Genomic DNA, 14922 nt, shown 5'->3' with positions numbered 1-14922 from the left:
AAGAAAGCTGATCTCACACGCTACCCAGGCAGGGCAGAGGTGGGAGTCAAACCTGGGTGACAGGTGGGTGGAGAGCCCTGTTTGAGGTTGTGGCTGATCCTTCCCTGGTATTAGCTTTTCCCCTGGGAGCAGGAAGCCCTAGGAAGAGGGGACTATAGGGTCCCCAGGGGAATCTTTCCTCCCTCCCCTGCATGAGGCAGAGGCAAGCTGCCTGCCAACCCCCTCCCTCAAGGAATGGCCTTGCCCGGGAATGCCCACCACATACCCTCTTCTTTTTTTCTAGTCAAACTCTGTTTATTCCTTGGCTTGCCTCCCTCCTTCCTCCCCTCTTAACCTTTACTTCTGATTTCTATTTCATGGAATTTGGGATTGAAGTTAAACTACAACAGTGCCGCCAACACCAAGTCTTGCAGGAAAAAAATACAAAGAAATTTAACAAAAAAAAAATATATTAATAAAAAAGTTCAAAAAAGGGGGGGGACTGTCATCTCCTTTTGGGTGCGATGGCTTCGAATCCAAGCTGAGGCCCTCCGGGTGGTGAGGACGTGCAAGGAGGCCTCTTGGGAGAACTCCAGGACTATCGTGGTGTCTCCCCGCCCCTCTGCGATAAGAGATCCTTCCCCTTAACTCTAAAGCCTGAGGCCCGAGGTCAGAGGATTCTGGAAGACTGCAGTCGGCCCAGAAGGGCGGGGTCCCGTGGTGGAGGCGGGGAGAGGGAAGGACCGCACCGAGCACCAACCCCAGCTCGGCCCCGTACCAGGAAGCGCTGGGGGGCAGAGGAGCGGAGTTGAGACCGAAGCCAGGTGAGGGTGGCGTCCTGGGGAAGGCAAGCTGTCGCTGCTGCCGCCTGAGATGGGTATGGGGGGAGGAAGCTCGCGGAAGAAACAGCGGAGGGCCGTAGAAAGAAAGCAATCGGCTGAGTTAGGGATGGGGTACCAGGTAGGTGAGGAAACCGGGGAGAGATAGGTGGGGCTCCGGCGCATGCTCAATAGGAACGTGCGCGGCTGGGGTGGGGACGCATGCGTAATGGACTTCTCGGGGGGTGGGGGTGGGCGCGGAATTTGGAGACCCACTTGGGGAAAGGTAAAATGCGGGCGCAATTTTAGGGTACCTGTGGGACCCGGGCTCTTAGGGTCTTGACACAGGATAGGCCTGGGCCGAAAGCCCAGGCACACCTGGCCAGAGAGTGTTTCTCCACTCCCGGGCTTCGCTCGTCAGGATGGTGGTGCCATCGCTGAAGCTTCAGGACCTCATCGAAGAGATTCGCGGGGCCAGGACTCAGGCCCAGGAGCGGGAGGTGATACAAAAGGAGTGCGCCCACATTCGGGCCTCCTTCCGCGACGGGGACCCAATGCTCAGGCACCGGCAGCTGGCCAAACTGCTCTACGTCCACATGTTGGGCTACCCCGCCCACTTTGGACAGGTATCGGCCAGGAATACTTCCCTTCTGAGCTTGATGAAGGCTAGAGGGGCAGTCTCAGACGCCCTCACCTGCTTAAGCCCTGTTTTTTGTTTGTTTTTTCATTCATTGTACAGTTTTTGAGTCTCACAGCCTGCACTGCAAACCTCTTTCCCCATTGCTACCCCTACTGGTCATCATCTGGCCTGAGCCCTTCATTCTCTGGCCAGCCTTGCTTAGGGCAGGCACCTCCGCCACTCCTCTCCCCTCCCATCCTCCTCAGCTCCTAGTTCCTCCTACCCACTAACACCTGAATCTCCTAAGCTTCTCCTCTTTTTGAAGGGAGGGTGATGAGATATGATGCCCCACAGGTTAATCTGGTTTTAAAGAGGAAGATGGAACAGGGATGTGAGTGTCTCTGGTTTCACCCCTGCCTCTTCCTGGTCTGCCCCCTTCTCCATAGATGGAGTGCCTGAAACTGATTGCCTCCTCCAGATTCACAGACAAGAGGGTGGGCTACCTGGGGGCCATGCTTCTATTGGATGAGAGGCACGATGCCCACCTGCTCATTACCAACAGCATCAAGAAGTGAGAGGTTTCTGGCAATCACTTGGAATCAGGGAGATGGGAGAGTGGGGACCTTGAAAATCCCAGGGGACTGCCTGTTGTGGGTATTGAAAAGGACTGATTTTCTCAGAGGCCTGACTGACCGTCCTCCCAAACCCTGCAGTGACCTGAGCCAGGGGATTCAGCCAGTACAAGGCCTGGCCCTGTGCACTTTGAGCACCATGGGCTCTGCTGAGATGTGCCGAGACCTGGCCACAGAGGTGGAGAAACTGCTTCTGCAACCCAGCCCCTACGTGCGCAAGAAGGTGAGATGGTGGGACTCTTGGCACTTGCTCCTCCAAATACTGCCCACTGTGTGCCATATAGTAGAGGTATAGGGGTCCATCCCCTCTGACCTGTCTGAGGGCCCTGACCTCTGCAGGCTATTCTGACTGCCGTGCACATGATCCGGAAGGTCCCTGAACTCTCCAACATCTTCCTCCCACCCTGTGCCAAACTGCTTCACGAGCGCCACCATGGTAAGGCTGTGGGGCTCCCCATCCTTTGCTTCAGTTCTATGGACAAAAGAATTGAAAATTGGATGGGGACACCAGCCTATAGGAGACGGGTAGCACACACACACAGGCACACATGCAGTAGACTCTCTTGCCCCTGGCCCCCACCGTTCACTTCTCCGACCCTGACCCCAGGCATCCTGCTGGGCACCATCACGCTGATCACAGAGCTCTGCGAACGAAGCCCTGAAGCCCTCAGGCACTTCCGAAAGGTGGGCTGGTGAAGGGGCAGGCCCTGGGCCTGGAAGAGAGGGTCAGCGGGGAAGGAGTGGGACTGTAGCTGGAGAGGATTAGGAAGAATGCCCAAAGTAATGCCCTCCCTCCAGGTGATACCCCAGCTGGCACAGATCCTCCAGACTCTGGTGACAACGGGATACTCCACAGAACACAGCATATCTGGAGTCAGCGACCCCTTTCTGCAGGTGGGGTGACTTTTCACTGCTGTATCCCTGGAACAGAGGCCATAGCAGTAAGACCATGGCCAGTGGTCTTCTCCCAGAGGACACTAGCTCTGTCAGTGTCCTGGGCAGCGGAGTAGCAGGCACGGAATTGCCTGGGTCATCCCAGGACCTGTGAGGAAAGAGGAGATGCCTAAAAGTCAGAAAATACAGTCTGATAATTTTTTTTTTAAGCCTGTCCTAAATTCCCCTGGCCTCACATGCCTCTGTTCCCCTCCCAGTACCAAGGGACCTGTGGAGGTGAGGGGCAGGGAGGCTCTAGGGAGCGAGCCGGACCCTCACAGTGCTCTCTTCCATGTTGGAGTTTTCTCTTCAGCCCCGTGACTCCTTATCCTCTGAACTCCTCCACCTTTCAACTTTCAACCCAACCTCAGGTCCAGATACTTCGTCTGCTTCGGATCCTGGGCCGGAACCATGAGGAGAGCAGTGAGACCATGAATGACTTGCTGGCCCAGGTGGGGGCTGGGAAGAGGGCACTGGTTAGCTGTGTTGCTTAGACTCTACCAGCCCTGGGCACCCATCACATGACCCCTCACTGTGCAGTGACCATATAATCGCCGCTCCATCTCCTCTAGACAGTGAACTCCATGAAGAAGGGACACAGTCTGTTTTAGTGCTATTGCCCCAGAGCTCAGGCTGGCTCTGGCACATAGTGGAGGCTCAGGGAACTTTGTTGGATGGTTGAAGGATGGACAGATGACATGGTGAAGATCTTCAAGAGACCTGAGGATTAGTTGGGCTTGTTGGCATGTGCCTGTAGTCCCAGCTACTCAGGAGGCTGAGATAGGAGAATCACCTGAGCCTGGGAGGTCAAGGCTGCAGTGAGCTGTGATTATGCCATTGCACTCCAGCCTGGGCGACAGAGTAAGACCCTGTCTCAGAAAAACAGAGACCTGGCCAGGCATGGTGGCTCATGCTTGTAATCCCAGCACTTTGGGAGGCTGAGGTGGGCAGATCACAAGGTCAGGAGATCAAGAATGTCCTGACTAACATGGTGAAACTGTGTCTCTACTAAAAATACAAAAGATTAGTTGGGGCATGGTGGTGTGCACCTGTAGTCCCAGCTACTCGGGAGGCTGAGGCAGGAGAATCGCTCGAACCCAGGAGGTGGAGATTGCCGTGAGTCGAGATCGCACAACTGCACTGCAGCCTGGGTGACAGAGTGAGACTTATTCTCAAAAAAAAAAAACGGAGACCTGAGGAGGGCCCTGAGCAGATACATCTCTCTCATCCACGCAGGTGGCTACTAACACAGACACCAGCCGAAATGCGGGGAATGCGGTTCTGTTTGAGACAGTACTCACCATCATGGACATCCGCTCTGCAGCTGGCCTACGGGTATTATTTCTTACGCCTCTCCCACCAGGACCCCACCCACCACCTCACCCACACAGATCCTGATTGCCGGTTTCTTCCTCCTAGTCCCATCATCCTGTGCCAACGTGTTCCCACTCCTCAGTGGATGAGCAGGTTGCTCTTTTCCTGGCTAACCCCAACTTCTGTCTCTCATAGGTTCTAGCTGTCAACATTCTTGGCCGTTTCCTACACAACAGTGACAGGAACATTAGGTAATAGGGCCAACTGTCTACCTAGGCTGTGCCACTGATCCCTTGGCCCTCTGTCCTTCCTTCAGAGCCTCCTGATCCATTTCTCCCTTACCCCTATACCCAGGACAGGACAGGGGGTGGGGGCTGATGGCCATGGCATGATAGAGCCTCCCCAATCCTGACCAGGTATGTAGCCCTGATGTCACTGCTTCGGCTGGTGCAGTCTGATCACAGTGCTGTGCAGCGGCATCGGCCCACTGTGGTGGAATGTCTACAGGAAAATGATGCCTCCCTCAGCCGGTGAGCAGTGAGAGGGGACAGGAGGGCAGGGCAGAGGTTCCCAGTGCCTGGTGGCCAAGCCCCAAGCCAGCTTAGAGCAGCTGGAGTAAGGGGACAGATTTCTGGGGAAGGGGATGGCCTGAGGCATGGACCAGGATGACCTGGGCTACCTGCAAAGAAACCTCTTTCTCCTGCCAGGAGGGCCCTAGAACTAAGCCTGGCTCTGGTAAATGGCTCCAATGTGCAAGCCATGATGCAAGAGCTGCAGGCCTTTCTGAAGTCCTGCCCTCCTGACCTACGGGCTGACTGTGCCTCAGGCATCCTGCTGGCTGCAGAGAGGTGAGGTGTCCAGGAGTTGAAGAGGGTAGAATCTGAGGGGGTCAGTACTAGGACTGATGAGCCATATGTCCCCTAGGTTTGCTCCAACGAAACGCTGGCACATAGACACCATCCTGCATGTGCTGATAACGGTGAGACAGGGGCCAAAGAGCTGGGCAGGAGCAGTCAGGATTCACCACACTGACTTAGCCACGTCCACACCTTCCAGGCGGGCAGCCATGTGCGGGATGATGCAGTGGCCAACCTGACTCAGCTGACTGGGGGGCCCAGGAGCTACATGCCTACTCTGTGCACCGCCTCTACAATGCCCTGGCAGAAGACATCTCCCAAGTACCATTCCCACCTACCCAGACCCAGGGCTGCCCAACCATTCCCTCGCCCATCCTGGGCCACCTCCTCCCTACACTAGATTCCAATTTTTCTCTCAAGTTGACAGCTACCTACATAGTGCAGAAAACATCCAAGCACAGAGCCCTGTCTTTAATAAAATCTGGGCTTTTGTCCTGACTCTGATACCTCCTGGCTGTATAACTACAGATAACTAACTTCTTTTATGCTCCATGTACCCTGACTGCCTATTAGAGCTGCCTTGAGATTAAAGCTCTTGTGTTTATGAGGCTTTATTATTACTTTGCTGAATGCCGAATGAATTTACAGATGCCAGCTAGTATCTATATCCCCCTTTTTCATCTTAATTAAGTAGGGTGGGCAGAAAGCATCCACCCCTTCCACAAGGGAGCGACCCTCTTAGATTTACATCCTGTGTGGTTTGGCCATGTAGTTCTGATGCTTGGCCACCAGAGGGCAGTGGGAGCCAGGTAACAAACTTTCCTTTCCCCGCCCCTCCAACCCCCACCATCTCTGCACTGCCTAAAGAGATGTTGCCAGGTCTGGACGTGAGGAGGGGACCTCAGACACTCGCCCAGCAGTGTTTCTTTCTTTCTCTTTCTTTTTTTTTTTTTAATAGAGATGGGGTCTTGCTATGTTGCCCAGGCTGGTCTTGAACTCCTGGTCTCAAGCGATCCTCCCACCTCAGCGTCCCAGAGTGCTGGGATTACAGGCGTGAGCCACCTTGCCCGGCCAGCTCAGCAGTTTCTTATCCCATGTAGCAACCACTGGTGCAGGTGGCAGCCTGGTGCATTGGGGAGTATGGGGACCTCCTACTGGAGGGGAACTTCAAGGAGACTGAGCCCCTTCAGGTGAGACCTTATTGGGGGTATTGAGGAGGGACTCATCAGGGGGGCAGAACTTACACCAGAGTCACTAACTATCCATGTCTGAAGGTGGAAGAAGAGGAAGTGCTGGCATTGCTGGAAAAGGTGCTGCAGTCCCATATGTCCCTGCCAGCCACCCGAGGATATGCCCTCACAGCCCTCATGAAGCTCAGCACCCGCCTCTGTGGGGACAACAAGTAAGAAGGGGTCCCAGCCTCTTGAGAGATGGCCTTTCATTGGGCTCACCCATTTCTGAGTTTCTTTTCAGGCATACATACCCAGCCCTCCCTACCCTAGCCCTTAGGTTCTTGTTTTTGAGCCAAATCTGGGTATTTCCCTGCTCCGTGGGCCTTTCCTTCCTGCCACATCCTGCAGTGGCACACCGCCATTGCCACTTACATACTACACTGGCACAGCCGCATCCGCCAGGTGGTGTCCATCTACAGGAGCTGCTTGGATATGGAGCTGCAGCAGCGGGCTGTGGAGTATGACACACTCTTCCAGAAGTACAACCACATGAGGTGCGTCCAGCACTGTGCTGCAGTGTAGGACCCAAACCCCTGCCCGATCCCAAATGCCCTTTTCTAGATACGAGGGCCTCATCCTTACCTGTGTTCTTCCACATCCAGGGTGAGAGCTTCCCACCCACTGTTAATTGAAGCTGGCTTCCAACCCTCCTTGCTCATCTGAAAATCAGCAACAACATGTCATTTTAGGAAATCAGAAGGCCACTTCTGAGCCATATGCCCAGGGCTCTCCATGCTCCTAGTCCTCATCCTAGATGGCTCTTGTGAAAGACCCAGAGACCACGCAGAGGCACACTTGCATTCCACCCTCTCAGGGCTGCCATCCTGGAAAAAATGCCTCTTGTGGATCGAGGTGGCCCTCAGGTTGATGAAGAAGCAAAGGAAAGCAAAGAAGCAGCCCCAGTGCCTAAAGAGTCCCAGGTGAGGAGGCCGGAAGCCCCAGGGTAGGAAGACGGCTGAGCTTCCATACCTAGCCCTGCCCCTTCTGTCCCTTTCCCCAAGGCCTCACAGCTCCTGGATCTGCTAGATCTCCTGGATGGGGCTTCTGGGAATGCCCAGCATCCTCCCCTTCTGGACCCTTCTCCAGGAGGTGCCCTGGTACACCTGCCTGACCTTCCCTGCACCTCCACCCCCAGGTAAGCCTAAGCAAAGGGGATATGTCTTAGAGAAGGTAGGTGGAAATGTGCTGCTTCTCCTCCTAAGCCAAGGGCTGAGACTCATGGGCCCTGTTTCCCCCTGTGTGTCCCCCATCCCATCTCTATCTCAGGAGGTTAAAGAATGAAGTCAATCATGGTCACCCATGTCTTCCCTTTATTCCAGACTTCTTCCCCTGGCCTGCAGAGCCCTGCTTCCTCCCCAGCCCTTCTTATACCACTTTCCCACTACCCACTCACTGCCCCCCTCTCAGCTCCTCACACCCTCCCACCCTTGGCATTTCATGTTCTTTTATACATGGAGTGTTCTTTTCCCAGCACATCAAATGACCAGCTCCTTCTCACTCTTCAGGCTTCAGCTAAAATGTCAGATGCCTTCCCCTACCACTCCTATTTAAGTTAGTTCTTCCCAGTTATTCTGGCATGATTTATTTCCTTCATAGCATCTGTTATGGTCAGTAATTATCTTGTTTATTTTTTTTTTCCTTTTTTTTTTTTCTGAGATGGAGTCTCACTGTGTCACCCAGGCAGGAGTGCAGTGGCATGATCTCGGCTCACTGCAACCTCCGCCTCTTGTGTTCAAGCTATTCTCGTTATCTCAGCCTCTCAAGTAGTTGGAACTACAGGCAGGAGCCACCATGCCTGGCTAATTTTTTGTATTTTTAGTAGAGACGGGGCTTTGCCATCTTAGCCAGGCTGGTCTCAAACTCCTGACCTCAGGTGATCCACCTGCCTCACCCTCCCAAAGTGCTGGGATTACAGGCGTGAGCCACTGTGCCTGGCCCTTGTTACCCTCCCCCATTATAGTAAGCTCCAGCCTTATCTTCTTGTCTACCTTGTCACTAGCCTCTTAAGCAGTGCAGGGCCAATAGGTGTTCCCTCAATTTTTGTTGAATGAATAAACATATTCTCTCAAACCGGCCCACTGAGCTGCCTGTCTCCTTACTCCAGCTCCCATCCCAGATCTCAAAGTGTTTGAGCGTGAGGGAGTACGGCTGAATCTGTCTTTCATTCGACCCCCTGAAAACCCTCCTTTGCTGTTAATCATCGTCACTGCCACCAACTCGTCAGAGAATGATGTCACCCATTTCATCTGCCAGGCTGCTGTGCCCAAGGTTTGTAAAGGTCAGGGTTCAGAGGTGGCCTGGGGACTCCAGGAGAAAAGGCCACTAAGTGGAGGTGGATGGGTGGCAGTGCGAGAGAGGAGTGAGTCATCTGGAGACCAGCTTGGGGAGTTACAGGAAAAGGGTGTGCAGCCACTGGGTGTGGAGAGGCTGCCTGAGCCTCACCTACCACCATACTGTGTTCTGCTAACCTCCTGTGTTCAGAGTCTCCAGCTGCAGCTGCAAGCCCCCAGTGGGAACACAGTTCCAGCTCGGGGTGGCCTTCCTATCACTCAGCTCTTCAGAATCCTCAATCCTAACAAGGTGAGCTTCAGGAGCCCTCTCCTCCACCTGCCAAGACAAGACCCAGGGATAGGAAAAGCTGTGGATGCCAATCTGATCCCCGCTCTCCAATTCCTAGGCCACCCTGCGGCTAAAGCTGCGCCTCACCTACAACCACTTTGGCCAGTTGGTGCAGGAGATCTTTGAGGTGAACAACTTGCCTGTGGAATCATGGCAGTAACTATCTTCACTCACAGCCTGAAATTCTCCTGTTGTCCCAAACCCCAGGGGGCCCCAGCAGTTTGGAACCTACCCCTGAGGGCTACCAGCAGGTGGCACTCTGGTTTTGCACTGCAAAAATTAGGGACCAGCCCCTTTCTCCCACAAATAAAGCCCAATAAAGCCTGAGAGGGGAGGAAAGCCATATTTGGGTATATTTGAAGTAGAAAATGTGTATGAATAACAGCAAGGGAAGAGCCTTCTTACATCTCTTAGGTATGCATCTTCCCCTGGCCTTGAGAACCTGTCTCAACATGGGTGGGATTGGGAGGGGTTGGTTCTTTCTACCCCTCTCCAGGTCAGGGAACAAATTTTCCCCCAGACTTCCAGAGGAGGCACTCTACCCTCTGGGCCAGAGCTGGGCACAGTGGCAAAATCAGATTCAAATTTCTAGAGTTCTAACAGGGATTTCCCAACCATTTCCTCAACTTGCTTCTATTTCCCAAACCCCAAAGCAGGGAAATCCCTGCTGCCTCCCCTCATCTCTAACTCAGCTGTAAGGCGGTTTAGGAGCCGCTGGCAGAATCAATGGCATCGACCAAGGGAGGGGGGGTGGCAAGGGATTTTCCTGTGCTTAACTACTGATCACGGCTAAGTGGAAATCCTATAAACACGAGCGGAAATCAATGGAGGCTGCTTAGCGGCCAGGGGAGAGGAGCGGCCCACAGATTGCATCTGACGGATGAGGGAGAGAAAGCAGCCAGGGAGGGCTCAAGGAACAGTAGCTTAGAGTAGGGGAAAGAAACAGGCAGAGCTGGAGAGACAGGAGTCACTGTCAGAAGGGACGCCGAGGGGAGAGGCACAGTGGGCCCAGGAGTGGACCCCGTTAGACTCAGAGTTCCCTTCCCCTTCTACGAAGTAACACCCCTAACCCAAGCTGTTGTCAGGATGTCCAGTCCCCTGCAGCCTCTCTCTGGAGCTGTTCACTTCTAGCAGGCGCTGATAGTCTTGAGGCCGGAAACGCTGTAGGTACACAATCAGCTTGGATGGTGCTGTCTCCTGTGCTGGCACACCTACAGGTGAAAGGACAACAAGGAGAGAAATGGACAGAGCCACAAGCAATTTGACTCTGCTCCCTGCCCACCTAGCCAGGACCCCATGGATGTTTCCAAGGCCACACTGCGGTTCTGAATGTCACCCACCCAGCTTCTATAACCCACCAGTCCACTCCCTGCCTGCGTGTGGAAGTGGGACCTAGAGCAACTTCAAGCAAGAGTGGGACTAGGATGCCACACCTGAGCCTCTCCAGAAAGGAGAAATGGTGAAGAGGAACTCAGGTACCATGAAGACAAAGGATGCCTCAACGCCAGCTCATTTCAGTTATTACCCCATGCCCCAATCAAGATTAAAGCCCATCTAGGCAGGCCAAAGCTCATTAGCTTGGTAATGAAGCACATGCAGAGACATACACATAGAAACCAGGGCTATAGCCATGTGTGGGATTCACATAGATTCTCACTTCTATGTAGTGAGGTGAGAATGGAACTGCCTACTACCAGTATCTGTTGTTAGTGCCTGGCAGCGTGCTGCACATAGTAAGGAACTGAGCGAGTTTGCCGAGGAGGCTTAAACAGCACTGCAGGGCTGTTAGCAGGCCCCATGGGATGCACAAGTCCACAGTAGTATAGATGAACTGTCGACAAGGGAATTATGCTTGGGAACAAATCTGCCAAATCCTACCCCACTGTCTCAAATATAATGTTATTGTCCTTTACAAAAACCCAAAAGGACAAATTAAACGAGGATCTAGCTAATTGTAAAAACAAAAGGACAGCAGATCAGTTGGACTCTTGATTCAGTGTATCAGTCTCATCATCTAAAGTTCCTGAGTTCAAGCTTCAAAGAGGACAACTTTTGTAAAAAGGCTTATTTTCCTTGTTTTGGAGGAGTGGCAACTGGGAAAAGAAAAAGATTGGGAGAAGGAAGAATCAAAGCAGGGAACTGAGAAATGAAAGTGAAGGAGACCTGGCTATAGGTATGAGATCTAAATGAGACAGATTGACTGGGATTTGACACATAGAAGGACTAAATCCAAATTAGCTACTCTTAAAGAGATTTCACAGAACTGTAAGCAAACTTAGAAAACTGCTAAAATAATTCCCATTATAAAATTAATCCAGGCCAGGCACGGAGGCTCACACCTGTAATCCCAGCACTTTGGAAGGCTGAGGCAGGGCAAATTGCTTGAGTCCAGGAGTTCCAGACCAGCCTGGACAACACCAAAAAACATCATCTCTCTTTAAAAAAAATTTTTTTAGGCCAGGCACGGTGGCTCAAGCCTGTAATCCCAGCACTTTGGGAGGCTGAGGTGGGTGGATCACGAGGTCAAGAGATCGAGACCATCGTGGTCAACATGGTGAAACCCCATCTCTACTAAAAAAAAATACAAAAAATTAGCTGGGCATGGTGGTGCGTGTCTGTAATTCCAGCTACTCAGGAGGCTGAGGCGGGAGAATTGCTTGAACCCAGGAGGTGGAGGTTGCAGTGAGCTGAGATCGCGCCATTGCACTCCAGCCTGGGTAACGAGGCTGGGAAACTCTGTCTCAAAAAAAAAAAAAATTTTTTTTTAATCCAGAGGCCCTCCCCCACTACATAGTCCAGTGGGTGCTTCCAAAAGAGGAAAGTAGGGAGCAGGAAAAGTACAAAAGGGCCTGTTTCCCTCACCAAGCATGCTGCTGAGCCTGTGGATCTTCTCTAGGGCAGCTGGTACTTCCGCCTCCTCATGCACCAGGGCCTCTACCTCACCCACAGCGTAGCCAAAGTCGGCTGTATCCAAGTCCACCCTGAGCTGTGGCTCCTCTTCATCAGCTCCCAAGAGCACCAGCTTCCAAGCACTCCGCTTAGTCACAAAACTAGCTACTTCCTGCAGCCCCAGTGGGCCCAGCACAGCAGCCACACCTCCAGCCCCCACGTCCTCAGCCGCCAGCACCTTACAGAGCTGGGCCACAATTGCAGGTTCCGCTGTGACTTCCTTATACTCAGTGTGGGGTCCTAAGACACCTGCTGCTCCAGGACATTTGAGCTCCCATCCACTATACTCTCGTTGTCGCAGCCAGTGGTTCGCCCGCATGAGGCTCAGCTCAGAGGTGTCATAGTAGGTATCTCGGAAGGTGACCCGGTGCTCCAGGGTGCCTCCCAACTCCTGCAGCCGCTCCTCTGTGCCAGGCCCTGGAAGGAACTTCCGCTCCACCTCAATCAAGCCCTGGGCCATGCTACCTGCAATTGATTGAACAAACGTTTGCTGAGCTCCCGAGCATGCAAAGCCTGGTGCTCAGCCCCTGGGGCGACAACTCGGGACAGACGCCCTCCCTGGAAGAATTTATGAGGCACACACTGTGTCGCAGTAGTCTCTAGGGCTACTGCCCTTTTCTCTAAGCCTCGGTGACATTAACGCCCCGTTGGTGATATTTTAAGTCTCTGACAGTGACAGATCTCCAGTAAAATCCCTTCCACTGCCGATGATGTCCTCAATCCAAAGGGCCCCCTAGAAAGCAGGCCGGGTGGCGGATGTCTTTTCAACGCCCCCTTCTCTACGCCTTGCTACCCAAGGAGGCCAGTGGCTCACGACCCGGGATGACCTGCCCTTTCCTGCTACAGTACCGGCCAGCGGAACCTCAGGTCTCACCTCAAAGCCCGAGAGTCTCCTCGCGGGACCCGGAGAGGGGGAAGGGAGCCCACGCCATACACCCGCGAGGAATGCCGGGAGCAGTTCCTGATCGCGGACCTCTGCCGGACTCTCCACGCGCCCGGCCGGTCCCAGCACCAGCGGCCATATTAGGCCCGTTGTGGCGGTGCCGAGGGCAGGCCAGGGCTCCAGAGATCCGCTATGTTATGGGAGGCCACGATCCCCGCGATGGGCAGGGGAGCGAAGCCGCCTCCTTAAGCTCTGCTCCTCATTGTCCGCCCCGCGGGGCTCCGGGGGATTGGAACAGGTCTCAAGCCTGAGGCTGAGCCAGGCACCCTGGGGAGCGGGTGCATGACGGGAGATGTAGTTCCAAAGGGAGACTTTGCCCTCCCGCCCCACCCGTCACTGTGGTGACAGGAAAGCTGCAATTGGTGCTTGTGGCACTATACCTAACAGGGCGGCGGGGGAGAGTAGGATGCAAGGATCTCAAGCCCCATTCCCGTCTCCAACGCCTCCCCGCTGGACCCCCAACGCAGGCAGATGGCCCTGGAATACAAGCCACTCACACTGTCCGGCAGGTATCTACTATAGCAGCCAGCTAAGTGCAGGCCAGTGGCAATGGCAATGGTGGCGAAGTTGGGGGGAAGGGTGGCGGTAGCACATAATTAAGTTTAGTTTAGCTACTCTGGAGTATTAGAGGGGATCTAATACCTCCTGGCATGAACCTTTAGGGTAAGGGTGGGTGAGAAACTTTCTGTCAGAGAATAAAGTGTTATTTTGCCCGGGACTAAAGATGTGATGTGATTTCAACAGTCGGAGACCTAGATGGAGACAGGAATAGCCTAAGCAAAGGCCCAGAAACGAGAGCACCTGGGCAGTATGTAAGTAAAAGACCAGGCTAGAAATCCAGTTGAGAAAAAGACCTTGAGTGCTAGACTGAGGAGTTTGTCAGAGTTTCCAGCGGTCCCTAAAGAGTTTTTGTCAGGTGTAGAACTACTCATGTTCATTTAAAATACAGAAAGGCTGGTGCGGTGGCTCATGCCTGAAATCCCAGCACTTTGGGAGGTCAAGGCGGGCAAATCATCTGACGCCAGGAGTTTGAGATCAGCCTTGCCAATATGGAGATACCCGGTCTCTAGTCAAAATGCAAAAACGAGCCTAGCGTGGTGGCGCACTGTGTTCCCAGCTACTCAGGAGGCTGAGGCATTAGAATTGCTTGAGCCTGGGAGGCAGAGGTTGCAGTGAGCTGAGATGGCGACACTGCACTCCAGCCTGGGCGACAGAACGAGACTCGATCTGTCCCCCAAAAAATAAAATACAGGCAGACATGGGGTTAACCCTTTGAATGCTTTGGGAGACAAAATATTAATTCCTTCTTACTCTCTCTGAGGACTTAACCATAGTTCTGGTTATCTGGAGATTCTGTCTATATGTCTGACCTTCCGTGTGAGGAAGCTCTCTGAGCTTTTAACTCCTGAACTCCTTCCTATGATGGGTGAGAAGTGCCATATTCTCAACACTTGCCCTCTCACCAGTATGTTTCTGGAAACACATGGCCCATGGGAGGTATTATGGGGAGAAGGACGCTGGTTTAAAGACATGGCATTGGCCAGGCATGGTGGCTGATGCCTGTAATCCCAGCACTTTGGGAGGCTAAGGCGGGTGTATCACCTGAGGTCAAGAGTTTGAGACCAGCCTGACTAATATGGAGAAATCCCATCTCTACTAAAAATACAAAATTAGCCAGGTGTGGTGGTGTATTCTAAACTACTCAGGAGGCTGAGGCAGGAGAATAGCTTGGACCTGGGAGGCGGTGGTTGTGGTGAGGCAAGATTGCACCATTGCACTCTAGCCTGGACAACAAGAGCGAAACTCTGTCTCTAAATAAATAAAATAAAGTAATGGCATTTTGGCCAGGTGCACTGGCTCACACCTATAATCCTAGAGTTTTGGAGGCCAAGGCAGGAGGATCACTTGAGGCCAGGAGTTTGAGACCAGCCTTGGCAACATAGCAACACCGTGTTTCTACAAACAATTTTATTTATTTATTTAAAGATGGGGTTTCACCATGATGGCCAGGCTGGTCTTGAACTCCT

The 14922-nt window shown here is 53.2% G+C and overlaps 3 protein-coding genes across 28 annotated transcripts in view; 2 read left to right on the top strand and 1 right to left on the bottom strand.

Moving 5' to 3' along the window:
• Positions 1 to 431: 431 nt before the first annotated feature.
• THTPA (thiamine triphosphatase) overlaps positions 432 to 14922 on the bottom strand; it is a 56466-nt gene continuing 41975 nt past the window's right edge. For 14 of the 25 annotated variants that reach the window (XM_078334585.1, XM_035260155.3, XM_078334577.1 and 11 more), the window contains 3 exons: positions 11866 to 12417; positions 10074 to 10214; positions 432 to 3090 (listed from right to left, as the gene is read on the bottom strand). In XM_078334585.1, the coding sequence (XP_078190711.1) occupies positions 3035 to 3090; positions 10074 to 10214; positions 11866 to 12412 (744 nt within the window). In that variant the 5' untranslated portion in view covers positions 12413 to 12417 and the 3' untranslated portion in view covers positions 432 to 3034. Of the gene's footprint in view, positions 3091 to 6966; positions 7044 to 9332; positions 10215 to 11865; positions 12418 to 12826; positions 13165 to 14922 lie in introns of those variants that run through there. The other 11 variants (XM_035260148.3, XM_078334590.1, XM_078334589.1 and 8 more) reach the window with 5 other exon arrangements.
• AP1G2 (adaptor related protein complex 1 subunit gamma 2) lies at positions 754 to 9330 on the top strand. The gene is given in 24 exon segments (XM_035260160.3): positions 754 to 803; positions 1219 to 1423; positions 1863 to 1987; positions 2130 to 2271; positions 2388 to 2484; positions 2656 to 2732; positions 2847 to 2942; positions 3353 to 3433; positions 4218 to 4316; positions 4491 to 4546; positions 4712 to 4825; positions 5003 to 5143; positions 5220 to 5274; positions 5352 to 5406; positions 5409 to 5473; positions 6253 to 6342; positions 6427 to 6554; positions 6774 to 6878; positions 7199 to 7304; positions 7386 to 7504; positions 7506 to 7519; positions 8489 to 8652; positions 8866 to 8964; positions 9062 to 9330. Coding segments are annotated over 23 exon segments (2334 nt in total). The 5' UTR covers positions 754 to 803; position 1219; the 3' UTR covers positions 9164 to 9330.
• Positions 13234 to 14922, top strand: part of ZFHX2 (zinc finger homeobox 2) — a 35065-nt gene continuing 33376 nt past the window's right edge. For both annotated transcript variants that reach the window (XM_078334573.1, XM_035260143.3), the window contains exon 1: positions 13234 to 13404. The gene's annotated coding sequence lies outside the window, so the exon portion shown is untranslated. The remainder of the gene's footprint in view (positions 13405 to 14922) is intronic.

The sequence above is a fragment of the Callithrix jacchus genome, chromosome 8 (assembly GCF_049354715.1).
Source record: "Callithrix jacchus isolate 240 chromosome 8, calJac240_pri, whole genome shotgun sequence".
NCBI classification, from domain to species: Eukaryota; Metazoa; Chordata; class Mammalia; order Primates; family Cebidae; genus Callithrix; species Callithrix jacchus.
Note: the sequence above shows the minus strand (reverse complement) of the source record. Positions and strands in the feature narration are given on the sequence as shown.